Source organism: Camelina sativa, chromosome 8 (genome assembly GCF_030686135.1).
Source record: "Camelina sativa cultivar CO46 ecotype springtype chromosome 8, ASM3068613v1".
In the NCBI taxonomy this organism is placed as follows: domain Eukaryota; kingdom Viridiplantae; phylum Streptophyta; class Magnoliopsida; order Brassicales; family Brassicaceae; genus Camelina; species Camelina sativa.
The window spans coordinates 11,409,460-11,428,681 of NC_141887.1; the positions used below are offsets into that span (position 1 = coordinate 11,409,460).

The window sequence follows — 19,222 nt, forward strand, 5'->3', positions numbered from 1 at the left end:
AATATCTCGCAAACTCCTATCCAAAGTTTCGTAACAAAGCTTGTTCATCATTGGAGCCTCGTCTCATATTATGAGTTTTGCTTCTCTAATCAATTCAGCAAGATCAGATTCGACATCTATCGAAAACACAGAATATTCATTAAGATTTATTGGAATATCAAATCTTGAATGAGCCGTTCTACCACCTTCCAAAAGCAAAGCAGCTATACCACTTGAAGGAACATTCAGAACAATATTACCTTTAGACCTTATATCAGCACCAAAAATAGTCCACATGAAAGTTTTACCAGTACCACCAAAACCATGGACAAAAAACATACCACCTTTGTTGTGATTCACAGAGTGAATGATTTCTTCATAAACACGTCCCTGCTCATCAGTTAGCATAGGTAACAACTTATCGTACAATTCCTGTTGTTTATGAGGCTTATATATTCTCTCATCTGCGATAAGCCTATTTACACCTGTGATCATTATACTATCATCTGGTTTAGGCATTTTCTCGAAGGCCGTAAGAGACGTCCCATTCGATCGTAACATAAGTTCTATTTCAGTTAAACATATATTTTCTATCTGAGCTTGTGTCAACATTAGACCTACCACAGTGAAGTTAAAACACTTATTTATAATCTTGTCTTGAGAAAAAATAAATTATTTTCAATTAACAAAATAATATTTTGATGTACCTGGATCGTTCCTGTTTCTCCTTTCTTTAAACAAAATATCCTCACACAAGATGTCTTTTGTTTTATTCCAAACTTCAAGAGGAACAGTTAAACTCTTTGTATGCAGTAGGATTGCAAATAACTTCCTTAAAAATTCACTAAAACACCTTTCACCTGCTTCATTTATAGCCGCAATGTATTCCTTATCGTCATCCAGTAACCCCAATGCATAGCAAGCTTCTTGAAAATCCTTATGAAGAACACCATTGACTGTTTTTAAATAGTCAAAGCTTGTTGGTCCTGAAATTTTATTAAGCAAAACTCGCAAGTAATAGGCTTGTCCTACAGAAGGTGGTACGTACGTAATTCTGCCAATTGCAAAACTTTTCCGTTTCTCTGACCTTAGCTTCCAAAGTTTTTCTCTCTTATTCCACACAAATTTAGATGGAAATCCAGCATATGTGAGTTCTCTGGCTTGGGGATAAATCTTGTTTCATTCCATCCAGCCCAAAAATTTAGAAGTTCTATTTGTTGTACGGTGCAAATCATCTTCTATTGGATCATCCTCGTTGTAAATAGCCAATTCTTGTCCTGGAGGATGAAAAGAGAGTTTTTCTACGGGTGTAGTACGATAACAAATCGGGAAAGCAAAAATTCGCCAAAAAGCCTCACATGCAGATACGTATCTAAAAAAAAACTTGAATTAGTTAGATACGTTTTTTTAATAAAAAAGTATTAATAATTAAATATGATAATGTTTGACAATTTGAATAAACTGCTACCTGCAATTGAAAAACTTTTTAATTTCATTTTCCTGATCTTCTTTTCCTACTTTGGCTCTAATATAGTCCGGACCTTTAGTGATGTACTTCAACAAATACTTTACTGAACGTGTCTGATTGCACCACTCAACATTAATATGAGCACGAAAATGGAGACACAAATCACGATTATAGGGAATAACATAACTATTATCGTATTGAAAACCCTTTTTTCCATAAATCTCCCATCGGTTCGTCGTCTATATATTGGATAACCAACATCATCGACAATAGTATTATCCATGTATGGTTTTGGAAAGAATTTAGTGAATTGCCCATTATTTATGCAGACACTATCTCTGTTCATAGGACCACACAGACCATGGATCAATGTCGTCTGTTGTACGCATCTTATTGTCTGGATGTAAAAACAGAATCATGTGCGCATGAGGCAGCCCCCTCTTCTGAAATTCTATTGTATACATGGCTGAAAAATATGAAAACAAATAAACATTAATATATAAACATTAACAAATTGAAATTTTTCTAAAGACTAATATAAATAATAATAATAAATATTATAAAACATACCAGAATTTACGATACCAAAAGTTTTTTCCTTTATCACTTGGTCCAATAATCTATCAAGTTTCATCTTGAAAACTCGACTACATATATCAGGTCTATCTTCTTTACTAAGACGATACCTTTCTAGATCGATCTATTTTAGGCAACGTTCAGGAAATCCATAATACTTGCAAGTAGCCATGGCGTTCAGATAATGTTGCATCATATATCTCTTTCCAATTGTAACGATGACGGAATAAATATTCTCTTCGTGTTGTGAAAGATATCTATGTCCTTTTTCAGCAGCTTCAATTATCTTATCGACTCTTTCAGTTCGGAGTTTGCTTTGGTTCATCCAAATGTAGTTCAACCTGTTTGATTCTATAGTAGTGAATGCATCGACTAAAAACTGCTGGAATAATTTGCCTGCCATAACAATATTCAAAGATTCTTCATATCTTTCAAATATTCTATATTCATAAAATTCCCTCATGGTGACCGTTATCCTTTTACGTCCACGAGTATCCACGAACCCTATATCGATTCCTAATCTGAATCCATCTTCATCATAAGGGAACAACAATGGATATTGTAAAGGCAAGTATGCGGGATGTAGCTCACTTATCCTCTGTAAATTACCCGAACGACTTTCTATAACAATGTCACGTTTATTCACACCAGCCGTAAAATCTCCGGGTATTAGAGCAACAACCTCTTTGCTGGTAGGAAGATTATGAGTTCTTGCATCAGTGGTTCTTTCTGAAGGTAACATTAATCGCAAACCTTCGCTACCTTCCTCCATATTAAATCTTTCATGTGCCGATCAAAACGCCCTAGCATGCGGATTATGACTATCAAGCATCTTTTTTAATAGCCCAACAATCTCGTGTCTTAAATCTCCCGAAGATCCAGATGTTCTATATCAACGACAAAACACAAATATTTATAATAATCATGATTAGTAGAATATAACGAATATTAAAGATATTTAACATATTATAAGATATGAATAATATTTATATACGTATTTAACAATAATATTAATAATTACCTACGTCATGTATATATAATTGCAAAAACATTGGTTCATTGCCAGGTTCTGGTAAAATATCACCAATACGATGATAGTTTTCTCCGCACATCTGAAATAGATACAGTCCTCTACCATTATTGATGGAATGGTTAATTTTTCCACCTAACGATGTGAATGAAAAACATCATGTTGTATGCTCGTATGTTCTCACGGAAGTTTTTCCCCTGTCGTCGTTATTATAAAACAACAATAGTAACGTTTTAGGTGCAGTCTTCAACGTAGGAACTATTACTTTGCCACGATGGCAACACAATGAAAAATCCGGCTTCGCCTTTTTAGTCCGTTTATTCACCCGTTCTCCATCCCACATATATGCTCCACAATTATCACATAAAAAAGAAGGATATGCATCATCATAATAACCTATATAATTTTTTTGTTAATATTTTAAATATATATTAGTTAAATAAATACATAATTACAAAACTATCATATAACCAATCACATATGCATCGAGCTATACCATTATTTAGTAACTTAGCTTTTACTGGAGGAAACCTAAGAAACTTGTCAGATATCGCATCGTTATCATTTATCTCAAATGAATTCTCATCAGTAGAGCTATCAGAATCACTTTCATCGTTCGTATCCGAATCAGTTGTGACGTAACATGCGAAATCTTTGTGTAGTCCAGGAAGAAGAAAATTTTCTGCATAGGTAACGATTGAATTAGTTAATTAGCATTTATATATTTACATATATATTAATAAATTCCTTTCCGAACATATAACCTCTTTTCTTTTTTTTTGCCCTTTTAGACTTCAATATTTGCATTCTTTTCAACCTCGCCGTCTTATGTGAGTCAGGATTCTGAATATTTAATGCATTCGTAAAAGCAGGTAGATTTATCGTAGAACTAACACCTGGATTTCAATGTCGTTGCCTACGATCTCTTAGCTTTGAATATAATATATCTTTTAATATAAAAAATTGAAAATGTCGTTACGTTTTCTAGAGACAGCATGTGTCGATACATTTGAGACGACCTGACCCGTTTTTTTTTTAATTAATAAATAATAAATAATAATAATAAATACACTACAGCTAGTGGTCCTATACCCACTAGCCACCTAATCAAAAACACAACCAACAGCGGAAATAACAGATACCAATAACCAATAAATAATCCAATCATAATCCAATAACCAATATTAATTCCAAAACATAAACTAATGATCCAAACAGCAAAAACCAGAGAACCAGCAATCCTAAACAACATTCTAGGACTCAACTCTAGCAACCTAACAGAAGCTAGACAACCAAGCGAACCACTAGAACATCCTCCTCTTCATTGCCTTGATTCCACGATTACACTTTGCCTTTACCTGCACCACAAACACAAATTGCAATGCATGAGTATTTTATAAACACTCAGTAAGGCAATCCTCCCATCTACTGGGCTATACACATAAGCAATAGAGATACTCTAACCATCAAACAATAATCAACAAACAAACCAGGCTCTGCATCGATCGACACAAAGCTTGCATCGACCGACACCATCAGGGACCAGCATCGACCGACACATGGTATGCATCGATCGACACAAGGTTCACTTGCATCGACCGATGCTTCCACTAGCATCGATCGACGCATGCTCGACATCACGCGGAAACCCTAATCGCATCAAACCACGCCGTCCTCGCACTAGCATTGACTGACGCACATAGTGCATCGACCGATGCACATGCCGAGCATCGTTTTCCCCAAAGCTTCTCGCCGGATCTACGTTCCTGCAACCACAAGAAACGATCCCAAGCCACAAGAAAGCTTCCCAACGCCTCAAATAACATTCTAACAAGCCTAACAAAACAGAAACAAACAGATCAGAGTAATCTCCAGCTTAGATAAGCCATGGTCATGCACTTACCTTTGCCAAGAAGATTCTGAACCTTAAACACGTAGGAAAACACTTCTAGAAGCCTCCTACAACGTCCTAAACCTCAGATCTCATCAGAAAAGCCACCAATCCACAGAAAATCTCCAAGAACACCAAGAACACTCTTTCTCTCTTTTGTCTCTCTCAAAAGCGGCCAAAACAACTAATGAGACAAAAGAAACGACTTAAGGGTTTTTCCCCTTTTCCTTTGCCCAAACCGCAACATTTCACTTAAACTCGTCCGCAGAAAACAACCTTGCATCGACCGATGCAATCCCTAAACTGGGATTTCGGTTCGTGGATGTTACAATTCTCCCCCACCAATTTAGATTCGTCCTCGAATCTCGATCAACACTCAGCCAAGGACTCCCGTGCTACCGTCTCCATGGCCCACATTCCTCCGACCGATGTACGAAAGGTCACCTCTAGGCGATAGACTCACGCTCCAGGCATTATTTGCTCTCGACTTTTGGACTCTCCTTTTTACTCACAGGCCTAAACCTTGAGTTTTTATTGGCTCCTCATCAGACCGAAGCCTGCATGCCATAATATTGGCTCCTCATCGGGCCTAAGCCCGCACGCCATAATGGATATAAGGGAGTCCAAGACTCGTCTCTCGGGTTGCCACCCTACAGCACGCCCCCGGATCGTCATCCGAAGTCGATATACCAACCATACTCCCAAGCCACAAAGTCTTAGAATATGACGGTACTAGGAGGAACTAAGTCCCCCAAGAGTCACGAGCAAACAATTCTGAACACGTCTGAGTCCTATCCCTATCCAGGTTTCCTTCCCATGGCTGGCGTAAGACAACACGATGCCGTACCAACCACATATCCCCTCACTAGAATACCTCATGACCAGACAATGATCATCTCACTGCCCAACGGGCCGCCAGAAAGGCCAAACAAATGTCCTAAACAGGACCGCCACCAAGGCCAAACAATTGTCCTAAGCAGGACCGCCACCAAGGCCAAACAAATGTCCTAAACAGGACCGCCACCTAGGCCAAAACAAATGTCCTAAAAAGGACCGCCACCAAGGCCACTCGTCCTGAAGGACCGTCACAAAGACCATCTGTCCCGAAGGACCGCCTCAACAAGCACTCTGGCTATACAACCAGCCACAAAGGCCACACTCTGGCTAAACTGCTCGCCACAAAGACCACACAATGGCTAAACAGCCCGCTACAAAGGCCACACAATGGCTAAACAGCCCGCCAAAAAGGCCACACAATCGCTAAACAGCCTGCCACAAAGACCACACAATAACTCAAAAGACCACCAGACACGGCGCAATGACTCAAAAGTCTGCCACTAAGGCCACACAAGCCCTCTCCAAGGCTCTCTGCCACTAGAAATGGACAAATGCTAACTCACATAAAAATTTCCATTTTTAGCACTTTCCACTTATAGAAACTTTTAAATTAGGAAACTTTCCTCCAACACACTGCCTCGCGAAAAATTTGTACCCCAAACACCACCTCATCTTGTTACTTAGTCGCACAACCAACTACCCCAAGCGACCAAGTAAACAAGAAAGATGGGCTGGAATACTCCATTCCCGCTCCAGCCACTGACTACAACGGGGACCTGGCTAGACAAGTTCAAGTTGCGACCTGCTTCTCGAACCACTTCTTGAACCTTGCCTTCATCCTCGCCTCTGGCTCCCAAGTCTGCTCCTCAACACCATCACAGTCTTAAAGGACTCTCATTAAAGGAATCTTCTTCTTCCGAAGTTCCTTGATCCTCCTCTCGAGAACCCTCACTGGTCTCGCCTCCAAAGTCATGTTAGGCTGAAGATCCTCAAGAATCTTAGCCAACAACTGATCATCCTCGTGGAGACACTTCCGCAACATAGTCACATGGAAAACCTTATGGATGCACACATAACCTTAGGTAACTCCAGTCTATATGCCATTGGTCCAACTCGCTCAATCACTCTAAACGGACTCATATACCTTGGACTCAACTTAGTCTCAGTCAATGACTTGTTCGGACCCCGCAACATGGCCATCTTGAGGTACACTCTATCTCCAACCTGAAACTCAAGATCTCTCCTCCTCCTATCGGCATAACTACTCTGCCGATCCGTAGCTTCCTTCATGTTTAGCTTGAGAACCCGAATTTTCTCCGAGGTCTCCTGAACAAAATCTGCCCCGTACATACTTTTCTCTCCCACCTGAGTCCAGCATAACGGTGTACGACACGACCTCCCATACAAAGCCTCATAAGGAGCCATGCCAATACTCGCCTAGTAACTGTTGTTGTAAGCAAACTTTACCAAGCTCAAGTGATCTGCCCAATGGCCTACCCAATCCAACACACACATTCTCAGCAAATCCTCCAGCGTCTGGATCGTCCTCTCTGACTGTCCATCTGACTGGGGATGATAAGCTGTACTCATATGCACCTTACTGCCCATCTCTGCCTGAAATGCCTTCCAGAACACCGAAGTGAACTTGGAATCCCTATCAGACACAATGCTCGCTGGCACCCCATGCAACCTGACTATCTCCTTCACATACTTCTTAGCCAAGACAGCTGCTCCATTAGTCTTCTTAATGGCCAGAAAATGTGCCGACTTAGTCAACCGGTCCACAACGACCCAAATAGCATCAAACGTCCTGGACACTGGCAAAACCACCACGAAGTCCATAGTAATCATATCCCACTTCCACTCTGGAATGGGAAGACTCTTCCGCAACCCACCTGGTTCCTGATGCTCAGCCTTCACTAGCTGACACACATCGCACCTCACAACCCAACTAGCCACATCCTTCTTCATCCCGACCCAGTGATAGTACCTCTTGAGATCTCGGTACATCTTAGCCGCCCCCAGATGAATAGAAAACATGCTAGCATGAGTCTCTCTCAGAATCTCCTGCGTCAACTCCTCATCCTTGGACACACAGATCCGCCCATGCACCAGAATAGTACCATTAGCCAAAACCCGATACTCTGAGTCAACATCCTTTGAGGCATTCACCAGCCCCAAATCCGACTCCTGAGCCAACCGCACTCTGCTCAACAAATCTGCTCTATCAGCTGCAACCAAACCCAACGGCTCCTGAGAAACCGCACACAAGCTCAACGCACTGATGTCCCCTACCAGAGACTCCATATCCTGCTCCTGAGCCGAAGCCGCCCGCTTCCGACTCAAAGCATCTGCAACCAAGTTAGCCTTACCAGGATTATAGGATATCTCCAGATCATATTCCGCCACCAGCTCCATCCACCGCCTCTGCCTCAAGTTCAGCCCGGGCTGAGTGAATATATACTTCAGGCTCTTATGATCTGTAAACACCTGTAGTTTTGCACCATAAAGATAAGATCCCCAAATCTTCAGGGCAAAAACTACAGCACCCATCTTCAGATCATGAGTAGGATAGTTGCCCTCATGCTTCCGCAACTGCCGCAAAGCATAGGCAATCACCTTCCCATGCTGCATCAACACACATCCCAAACCCACTCTAGATGCATCTGTATAAACCACATAGGGTTCTCCCTGCTCAGGCAAAGCCAACACCGGAGCAGTAGTCAACATCTCCTTCAGGCTTGCAAAGCCCTCCTCACAGTCCTATGACCAGACAAAAGGAACATCCTTCCCCGTCAACTTAGTCATAGGACGTGCTCTGTAAGCAAACCCCTGCACAAATCTCCTGTAATACCTTACCAACCCGAGAAAACTCCTGATCTCTATGGCATTCTGCGGTCTAGGCCAATCCCTGATAGCCTGAATCTTCTCCGGATCTACAGAAACCCCATTTGCAGACACAATATGACCCAGAAAACCCATCTCACGCTGCTAGAAACTACACTTGCTCAACTTAGCAAACAATTTCTGCTCCCGCAGCTTCTCCAGAACTGCCCTCAAATGCAATGCATGCTCCTCAGGACTCTTAGAATAGACCAGGATGTCGTCGATGAAAATGATGACAAACACGTCCAGAAACTCCTGGAACACGCTGTTCATCAATCTCATAAACGCAGCTGGTGCGTTAGTCAACCCAAACGGCATCACCACAAACTCATAATGCCCATACCTCGTCCTGATAGCAGTCTTCCTCACATCTGCCTCATCTATCGGGATCTGATGATAACCCGACGCCAGATCTATCTTGGATAACCAAGTAGCACCTCTCAACTGATCCAATAACTCATCGATCCTCGGAAGAGGGTACTTGTTCTTCACAGTGACCCGGTTCAAAACCCTGTAATCAATACACAAGCGGAAACTCCCATCCTTCTTCTTAACGAACAACATCGGCGCTCCCCACGGTGATACACTAGGACGGATGAATCCCTTGCTCAACAAATCCTCTGCCTGCTTCTTCAGCTCTGCCATCTCTGCTGGAGCCATCCTGTAAGGACCTTGGATAACGGTGTCGTCCCTGGTTCTAGTTCAATCTTAAAAGGATCAGACCGAGGAGGTGGTAATCCCTGCAATGAATGGAGCACGTCCTCAAACTCCTCTACAACCTGAATACCGCTAACCGTAGACTTCCCCACTGACTCTAGCATAAATATAGTAACCAAATAAGCCTCACGGCCCTTCTTGATCATCTTCCCAGCCTGAATGGCCGAGATCACGAGAGTCCCCGAAGTCGATCTAATCCCCTGATAAATCAACTTCCCTCCTGAACGCTTAAACTCCACTCTACCTCGATGACAATCCAGATGAACCATATGCCGATGCAACCAGTCCATCCCCAAGATAACGTCATACAGTTCCACTGGGCTGATAAGCAAATCTGCAGGCCAAAACTCTCCCGCGATCTGAATATCGATACCCCTCGCTCTATCGATGACCCTCAGAAACTTGCCTCCAGCAACTCTGACATCTCCGGTACGCTCTCCGGGATCTCCAATGATATCCGCACTCTCTGCACACTCCGGGGTAATGAAGCTATGAGTAGCTCCAGAGTCAAACATAAAATGGGACTTAAACCCTCCCACCAACAAGGTCCCTACACAAACCTCATGTGTTGAGAACCTAACAGTTTATCATAGGACAACATAAAATCTGAACTTACTAAGACTTCACAAAGAAAAAGTAGAAGAAATTATACATGTGATCGCTCCGGCACTGTTTCCACCAGTCTCTGCAGTCGTGTAAACCGTAGCGCCTGCTCAATCCGTGCCACCTGCAGCCCTCTCGACTGCACCTGCTGCAACGCTGCCACTGCTACCGGTTGCAACTTGGGAAAATAGGGCATGATGTGCCCTGGCTCCCTGCAATGATAGCACACACGATCTGCTGCCGTCTGAGCACTCCTCTTGGGACAGCTAGCAACCTTGTGATCCTTGCCTCCACACCCGAAGGAACTTGGACCACCCGACCTCTGCATAGCCTTCCATCTCCTCTTGGTTCCCTGCGCAGGCTTGCCGCCCTTGCTAGAACCTCCCTGATGCTGTGCCTTGCTAGGCTGGACTGCTGGGCTAGCCGCCACTGACTGTGCCCGGATATCCTCCTCAATCCCTACTGCAGTCTAAACCAGCTCCGCACGCGTAGCGTAACTCCGCCCTCTACAGTGAACCCTCAAGTCATCACTTAGGGCCCTCAAAAACCTCCTGATTTGAGCCTCCTTAGACTCCATATCTCGACCCCCACACCTCAGAAGTCGACAAAACTCCAAGTCAGGCTCCCGCACTGACCGAGTTCCCTGAGCTAGCTGAAGGAACTGCACCTCCAACCTATCCAGTGCCTCTCTAGGGAAATACTTGCGGTTGAACTCCAGGATGAAGTCAGCCCAAGTCATCTCCCTCTGCACTCTCCTGGCTGCCACAGAACTCCACCACAACTGAGCATCACCAGTCAAGTGGTGGACCCCAATGTCCACCCAAAACTCCTCAGGACATCTCAGAGTATGGAAGTTACGTTCCACACTGATCCTCCACGCCTCTGCAGCGGTAGGATCAGTATCTCCCGAAAACCGCTCGGTACGAATACGACCCATCTGTGTCAGCATGCTGATATAACGAGAATGGACCCCCACATCCGCAGCCACTGGCTGCCGCTCCTCCGACACCACTAGTGGCACTACCTGAGCCTGAGCCGGTGCCACTTGCGGCAACTACGCTATAAACTGTGCCAGCAAACCCGCAAGGTCGACACCCGGGACTCCACCCACTGGGACACCCGCACCTGGGGCCCTAACATCACCGGCTACTGGAGCATCAACACCGCCCCCTCCGGCCACACTCACAGAATCCCCCTGGACACTCTGCGACTCGTCGACATCCTCTGCTGTCACACTCTGGTCCTCGGTCTCACTAACCATAGGGACTCTGCCCCTACCACGACCACGTCCGCGTCCACGAACACGACCACGACCAGCAACAACATCCTCTCTAACCATCTGCACTACCATGAACACAAGGCTAAGCACACAATTATCATAACACAGAAACATAAACTCACCGTGGAATCACACTGTAGGCTCGAAGAGGATGTTCAAGGACTCCATGCCACACGCAATTGACTAACTCACATAATCAATCAAGACATGCTATCCCAAACATCACAACAGAAACCTAGTGAACCCAAACCTAGAACCGTAAGGGCTCTGATACCAAAGTGAAACGACCTGAACTGTTTTTTTTTTTAAATTAATAAATAATTAATAATAATAATAAATACATTACAACTAGTGGTCCCATACCCACTAGCCACCTAACCACAAACACAACCAACAGCGGAAATAACAGATACCAATAACCAATAAATAATCCAATCATAATCCAATAACCAATATTAATTCCAAAACATAAACTAATGATCCAAACAGCATAAACCAGAAAACCATCAATCCTAAACAACATTCTAGGACTCAACTCTAGCAACCTAACAGAAGCTAAACAACCAAACGAACCACTAGAACATCCTCCTCTTCATCGCCTTGATTCCACGATCACACTTTGCCTTTACCTGCACCACATACATATTTTGCAATGCATGAGTATTTTCTAAACACTCAGTAAGACAATCCTCCCATCTACTGGGCTATACACAAAAGCATAGAGATACTCTAACCATCAAACAACAATCAACAAACAAACCAGGCTCTACATCGACCGACACAAAGCTTGCATCGACCGACACCATCAGGGACCAACATCGACCGACACAGGGTATGCATCGATCGACACAAGGTTCACTTGCATCGACCGATGCTTCCACTAGCGTCGATCGACGCATGCTCGACATCACGCGGAAAACCTAATCGCATCGACCGACGCCTCGACATGGCATCGATCGATGCTCCTAGGTCAAACCGCGCTGTCCTCACACTAGCATCGACCGATGCACATGCCGAGCATCGTTTTCCCCAAAGCTTCTCGCCGGATCTACGTTCCTGCAACCACAAGAAACGATCCCAAGCCACAAGAAAGCTTTCCAACGCCTCAAATAACATTCTAACAAGCCTAACAACACAGAAACAAACAGATCAGAGTAATCTCCAGCTTAGATAAGCCATGGTCATGCACTTACTTTTGCCAAGAAGATTCTGAACCTTAAACACGCAGGAAAACACTTCTAGAAGCCTCCTACAACGTCCTAAACCTCAGATCTTACCAGAAAAGCCACCAATCCACAGAAAATCTCCAAGAACACCAAGAACACTCTTTCTCTCTTTTGTCTCTCTCAAAAGCGGCCAAAACAACTAATGAGACAAAAGAAACGACTTAAGGGTTTTTCTCCTTTTCTTTTGCCCAAAACGCAGCGTTTCACTTAAACTCGTCCGTAGAAATCAATCTTGCATCGACTGATGCACATAGTGTATCGACCGATGCAATCCCTAAACTGGGATTTCGGTTTGCGGATATTACAACATTCTTCCTCCGATATGGAATCTTCGAAGGTCTCGTTATCAAACGTCAAGAATAGCGATCTGCAAAATATAAACCAAACTACGATCAAGAATTCATATAATCGAGTTATTATGATCCTTCTTATTTATACCTTAATTTTCTTAGACATTTAGTGAATATCGCTGTTAGGTCTGTTTATATAGAATTATAGTATGTATATATTCTCTAAACTAAAAATGTACTAATTATTGATATATACGAATATTAACTTATGTTTCTATATATCCTATTAACTTTTTAATTTAATTTTCAAAACATTTGTTATTTATCGTTCTAATTATGTATGCGGATCTTTAATACAACTTTTTGAGATTTACTTTCTTGAACTTCTTCAATATTTTATTTAGTTATATTTCCATAATCTTACATATAAATATCAGATTTTAATTTAACCATTATTTTATTTTTGAATTTTTGATCTGATTAATATATCATATATATGGTTCCAAATAAATTATATCAACTTATATAATTTAATTATTTATTAGCAGCATTATATTAAAAATGTAGTTTTGGTTGGATCAACATATCGTAATCATTATTAAAAAGCTATTTCATTGTGTTATCAAAACGGAATCTCGAGAAACTAATGAAAGTGATAATATATCCCTTATAAAAATTCCAAAACGAATTATAGTAATATCATGATCATAACTATTAAATAAACTAGATATTATTATAAAAATTTAAAATTTAAATTCTAAAACGATCTTCCAAAAGTCAATCCTTTGACGTGTTAGATCTTTGCATCCATATTTTATTCTTCTCACACCATATAGATCCAGAAGCAATCTCATCATATGTGTTAATTGTCTCGTTGATAGACATCATATTGTATTCCATCCAAGTATCAAATTTAGATTTCTTGTTCGTTGATTTCAATATACTATCTTCACCGTCAACAATGGAACTTTGAACGTTAAGATGCGCCAATGAGTTATCTTCAGAAGATCTTGATTCTTTCCTGGTTATTCTAGTTTTTTTTTTTTTTTTTTTCTGGTTCCAGAATGCTATCCTCACAAAAGAAAATTAATTGTTCTGGTTGAAGTTGCGTTCGAAGTGCATATTCATCAGCACTTGAACTTTTCTTGGTAGATCGACGAAATCCAGTTGGACGTTTCATTATGATTCTTCAAATATACATTTGAAACATGTGAGTATGAAATTTCAATGATTCGAAATATTGTAAAAAGCTTAAATTTTGTGTTACCTCTTACGTCAAGCAGCTAGAACTCAAGAATTGGTTTTTTTTTTTTTTTTTTTTTTTAGAGTTGACATTGTACAATAGTAAGAGTTATAAGATATAACACGTAGAAGATAAGTTTTCACATCTGTGAATATTGTATTTCCTCAAACTTCGTATTGAATATTGACAATATTTAAGTTTACCATTAAGTTTTTAATTTAAAAATATTTATTAACAAAAATGCTAATGTTCATTTTCCTCAATTTTCGTATTGAATATTCAGACTATTATTTTTTTACCATTTATTTTAACGTATTATCGTTCTTTTGGAACTTTAATTTATTTTAAAATAGTTTTACTTTTGGGTCATAGGAATATACTAACTATCAATATTTCCAAAATGATTATATATTATGTTTATTTATTTATGTCAGATCATATATATAAATCTTTGTTTATTTCTAAAATTATACCAGTAAATGACTAAAATAAATTAAAACCAATATCAAAACGATAACACGTTTTGAAGTGACGGAAGTTGTCTGAAATAATATAAACTTTCTGTAAAAAACATAATCCCCGTGAAAGACTAAAATAATTAAAAACCCATGTCAAAACGAAAATATATTTTGAAGTGATGTAAATTGTTTAGTCTCTGGGTTCAGTTTTGATCTTTTTCCTTGTCTTCATGCTATGACCCCCGTTCGACACAACATCGCTTTCTGTATGATCTCTCTTAGATGAAGACAAACTCGTTTCAGCTGGTGCGATTTGCAACTTATGATCGTTTGTATCCGAGGAAATATTTGAAAGTTCATTCCTTCCAAAGAGTTCCTACATTTTAATTATATACATTGAGATTAAAAATTAAAATGATATAGTATTCATAATGGTATTATGCGTTTTTGTTCTTTTTCTTAAGTACCTTGCCAAATTGAACAACCATGTCATCCTTTTCCCAAAACTTTTCGACAGCATAAGCAGACTTGTCGCTCTTTAAATTATCGCTTGTAATCGAAATTTTAAACAGCATAGTCTTCCATACTAAGACAGAAAGAGATTCAGGAATAGCTGTAATATCCTCCTGACCATAGGTGAACACTTGATTCAATATTTGTTTATATATTTTTCAAACTAAAAGAAGTTCAAATGGTACTATACTTACTTTTGATTTTTCCAAAGCCAGTTCTTCAGCCTTTTTTCCAATAAATAGTTGAGCAAGACCGTCAAAGAAGAGCAGTTTAATCTTTTGTGAACTTCCATATCCAACATGAAGTATGAGTTTATACCTTTCAAACAGTTAAGCATAAATTAAAATGTATATATAGTTCCAAATCACAAATCTTAAGAAACTTTTTAACAATCCAAGTGAAACTTACTTGTAATCAACATCCGTAACATCAACATCACAAACTCCACAACTATAAAGTAGATCTTTTCCAGATTGAAATTCTAGTGGATACGGCTGCACCTTCTTATTGCAAACTTTACATGCAATTTAATACCATTTAGGCAACACTTCAACAGAAGAAATTTTGGCGATTGTCACACATGTTCGCGTCTGTAAAGAATAAACCAAACGTTTGTTAACTTAAAGAGTTTTCAAAAACAATTCAAGTTATATGATATCAATTTTCTCTTTACAAACATTACCTCAAGTGCACAAACGATTTGGTCCATAGTACTCTTTTCGTTAATAATAAAAAACTCCTCATATAATGTCACCTTTGATTTTTGAGGGCTTGGTTCATCATCAAGTTGTACTAAATCAATAGCATCAGTGGGCAACCTGTAAAGTTATGATAATAATAAGATCATGTAAACGTTTATAGCATGTATCGCTGAGTAATATAGAAAGGATATATATATATATATATATATATGTGTGTGTGTGTGTGTACTTTTTTCGAAACTCGTCCACTTCAGGCATAACTGGATTTATCATAATGTCGGTAGAGTTGAACGCACTGAAAATACTATTGTTCCCTGAAATTTTGATTTAATTGATAACTTTAGATTTGTTAATCATAAGTTCTAAGATTTTCAGAAAGTCAGTAATTACCTTTCCACTCCTTCAAGCATGCAAATCGTATTACACAAACGAAAACAGTATCTTGGTATTCCTTTATCTGTGTATCAAAGGCCTTTGCAAGATCAGCCCACACAGTGCAATTCACCCGGGTTCCACTATATGACGAATGCATGAAATAAGAATTTATAATTAGATATTATATTCCAAAATAATTTTAATTATAAAAAAATTTACTAAGGAATCATAAGTGAAATCTTGCAGATCGAAACTTAATTTGACATTATCCTTCCCTTTTGTTTTAACGCTATCAAGATCTGACCGATAACATCTACCAAAAATACATATGAATTAATAATTTTCTTCTTTAAATAAAAATTTTAAATATGAAGTTAACAACTCACCAAACAATACATTATTGTCTAATTCTCCAGCCAATATAGAAGCAAAATTCTAAAAATATTTTTCTGGGACACGAACTAGGAATTCATCACATGGTTTCACCATAGTGATTCTATAAAATACGATTTTAAATCCCAAAGAACTTGTCTTATAACTACTATCATAATCTACTAAGCTGAATGTATCAACTATCTTAGACTCGCCGACAGCGACTTGGTTCTGGAACCTGCTGACCAAACCATCTGCAATAGATGCATGTATCCTTGTACCCTATATATAACGTTTAGAAGTTAGAAAGCTATTATCGAGATTTTTCTTAAAATATGATAGAGATACTAACTAAACATTACGCTTAAAATATCTTATTAAATCTTACATCACTGTCAACTAAGACCATTTGTAGAGACTTAAATGACTTCCAAAGTCTTATGATACGGACTCTAATTTTGTAATGGTCTAGCGCAGGGTTGAGATCGCATAGCTGAACAAAGGGACGAACATTCATCTTTTTAGAAGTCATACTGAGTTCTGCATATGACTTTTTAACACATTAGCGTATCAATATATAGAGATGTTATACAACCGACTTGATTTTTTTAAAAGAAATAATATTTACCTTTTTAAAAAAGACGATAATGATGAAGAATGTAAACATATCATAAATGAATATTCTAAATATGTTAACTAAATTTTTAAGTAAATTTTACATAATTATTCTTCAATAATTTTAATGAAAATCATCAAGAAGTTATAAATTACTATATGTTGACATTAGGAATAAATGTTTTTTTGTAAATTATAATAATGGACTTTATATTAAACCATTTCGCAAATCCCTACATGTCATCATTTGCAATCAATGTTATTTTAAAATAATTTAAAATTTGAATTAACGATATTTAAATTAAATATAAATCAGAATCTTTAAAAATCAAACATTAACCAAATATGTTTATCATTAAAACAATTAAATACTCAATAAGGAATTCGATGCTTCTCATAAGAATCCTCAACAGCAAGATGAATATAGGAGTCAAGTGCATCACTGTAATTTGGAGGAGAAATAATCTAAAGCAGTGTTGCCCATATCAATTAATCATTAGACAAAAAAAAGTTAGATTTGTTATTTACCTTTAGTCCATAACGAAACGATAGTCGGTATCATCCAAATCTTTTATTCTGGTCTCTCCATAATTAATGAAATTATACCTAAATGTAAGTTTGGATAAACATATAATTTATTATATATCCACATATTATTATATTTAATTAAAAAATGTTAAGTAATACGAATTTGATTTACATGTGCATGTAATCTGCAAAGTCTTCACTCTTTGGATCCTCTATTATGTCCGAGCATCCATCACCGTTTGTTAGGAGAACATGATCATCTAGCATCAACGATTATAGATATTAAGTAAACCCATTAATAATTTCATAATAATAATTTACAGCATTGAATTTAAACAAACAATATTTTATAAACATATTTAATCACCTCCAAATCTGACTGCTTTCCACATCTTGAACAGACAAACCCTCTTCCCATTTCCCAGCTTGAAATTTTTGAACATATGATTTGCATAACATCCTGTCGCGAAACAGTCCAGTACATATCCCCTTGTAAAAGGATAAATGAAATCAAAAAGGTCATCAAACGTATTTTTATCAAGTACATATACATCATTCAATGATATGTCTATCTATTTATTATATTACTTATATATAATAATTATACATTGCATATACCATGTTTAAAAAACTTACTCAATTGACTTGATAGTGAATTTTATGTAACGATTCATCAAACTCCAACGATCAGCACTATCTTCTTTTTTGAAACTTTTGATTTCGCCCATATTACTGATGCATCCAATTAGATTAACTGCCATAAAATTGTTTAATATATGTATTATAAATAACAATTTAAAGATTACTAAAAATACATTATAAAGTATAACTTACCGTAAGGCCATCTTCCATGAAACGCATTATCATAAACACCCCTACAATTTTACTTCTTTGAGAATTTGTTTATATTAATATGAATTAAAAACGTAAAGCTTATAAAATTAGAATAACCTACTAAATATTTTCTAGAACAAGAAACAACTCATTCCATTCTTTGTATGGTTGACCTTGTTCAAAGTTATTTCCAACACTAAACACTCTTCCGATAAGGTCTGCAAATATTTCTCAATAGTTAAAGTAATCAACAACTTCAAACATAACCTACAATTGAAAAATAAATTGTTATTCTTACCTACACAATAAGCAGAATTTAAATATCCTCTTTTAATATCATTGAATGATACAAAAGAGAAAAATTGTTCTGAAGACAAAGAAGGAATTTTCTTAAACCATGTCATGTCTCTCCAATGTATTCTAAAGCGATGGTCAGTTGGTCTAAAAACGCCATCAACATTGCTTAATGAGAAACTTGATAACATTATCCATTCACCTTCTTCCAAATTGTTTATAAAGATGTCACGATAAGGAGAACCCATCAATACATGAATTTTCGTACCCTACGTAAACGTTATACATAAGTACATAAAGATTAAAATAAATTTAAATAAACACTATATAATGAAATTATACCTTCTCATCAACTACAATCAAGTCTGTTGATTTGAAAAGAGGATGACGGCACTCAAACTTCCTCAATATTTTTACGTTGATTTTCCAACTATGAACGAAGGGGTTTAGATCGTCAACATCAAAATCTCTCTTCCCGACCTTTTTTTTATAGCATTGGAAAGAAGG

General features: G+C 38.4%; 2 protein-coding genes across 2 annotated transcripts; both read right to left on the minus strand.

Annotated features, from left to right (window-relative positions):
• Positions 1–63: 63 nt before the first annotated feature.
• On the minus strand, positions 64–2,795 carry LOC147939945 (uncharacterized). The gene is made up of 9 exons (XM_087461090.1): positions 2,507–2,795; positions 2,182–2,419; positions 2,018–2,094; positions 1,804–1,913; positions 1,448–1,686; positions 1,203–1,351; positions 840–965; positions 240–596; positions 64–116 (listed from the first exon to the last, which is right to left on the minus strand). Exons 1-9 carry the CDS (start codon positions 2,793–2,795, stop codon positions 64–66), a joined length of 1,638 nt encoding a protein of 545 aa, XP_087317216.1.
• An 11,878-nt stretch (positions 2,796–14,673) lies between these two features.
• On the minus strand, positions 14,674–18,448 carry LOC104709470 (uncharacterized). The gene is made up of 10 exons (XM_087461091.1): positions 18,422–18,448; positions 17,955–18,076; positions 16,088–16,212; positions 15,927–16,011; positions 15,679–15,814; positions 15,531–15,586; positions 15,405–15,446; positions 15,191–15,314; positions 14,951–15,109; positions 14,674–14,859 (listed from the first exon to the last, which is right to left on the minus strand). Exons 1-10 carry the CDS (start codon positions 18,446–18,448, stop codon positions 14,674–14,676), a joined length of 1,062 nt encoding a protein of 353 aa, XP_087317217.1.
• Between the last annotated feature and the right edge of the window lie 774 nt (positions 18,449–19,222).

What these genes read in the sequence shown, in the direction of transcription:
- LOC104709470 (XM_087461091.1), bottom strand. Translation starts at nt 18,448, where the DNA reads ATGCGTTTCATGGAAGATGGCCTTACG. An exon ending in TGGCTTTGGAAAAATCAAAA is followed by an intron (nt 15,110 to 15,190) that starts GTAAGTATAGTA and finishes ACCTATGGTCAG; the next exon opens with GAGGATATTACAGCTATTCC. An exon ending in TGGTTGTTCAATTTGGCAAG is followed by an intron (nt 14,860 to 14,950) that starts GTACTTAAGAAA and finishes ATTAAAATGTAG; the next exon opens with GAACTCTTTGGAAGGAATGA.
- LOC147939945 (XM_087461090.1), bottom strand. Translation starts at nt 2,795, where the DNA reads ATGGAGGAAGGTAGCGAAGGTTTGCGATTAATGTTACCTTCAGAAAGA. An exon ending in ACGACATTGATCCATGGTCT is followed by an intron (nt 1,687 to 1,803) that starts GTGTGGTCCTAT and finishes TCCAATATATAG; the next exon opens with ACGACGAACCGATGGGAGAT. An exon ending in AATAGAAGATGATTTGCACC is followed by an intron (nt 966 to 1,202) that starts GTACAACAAATA and finishes ATAAAATTTCAG; the next exon opens with GACCAACAAGCTTTGACTAT.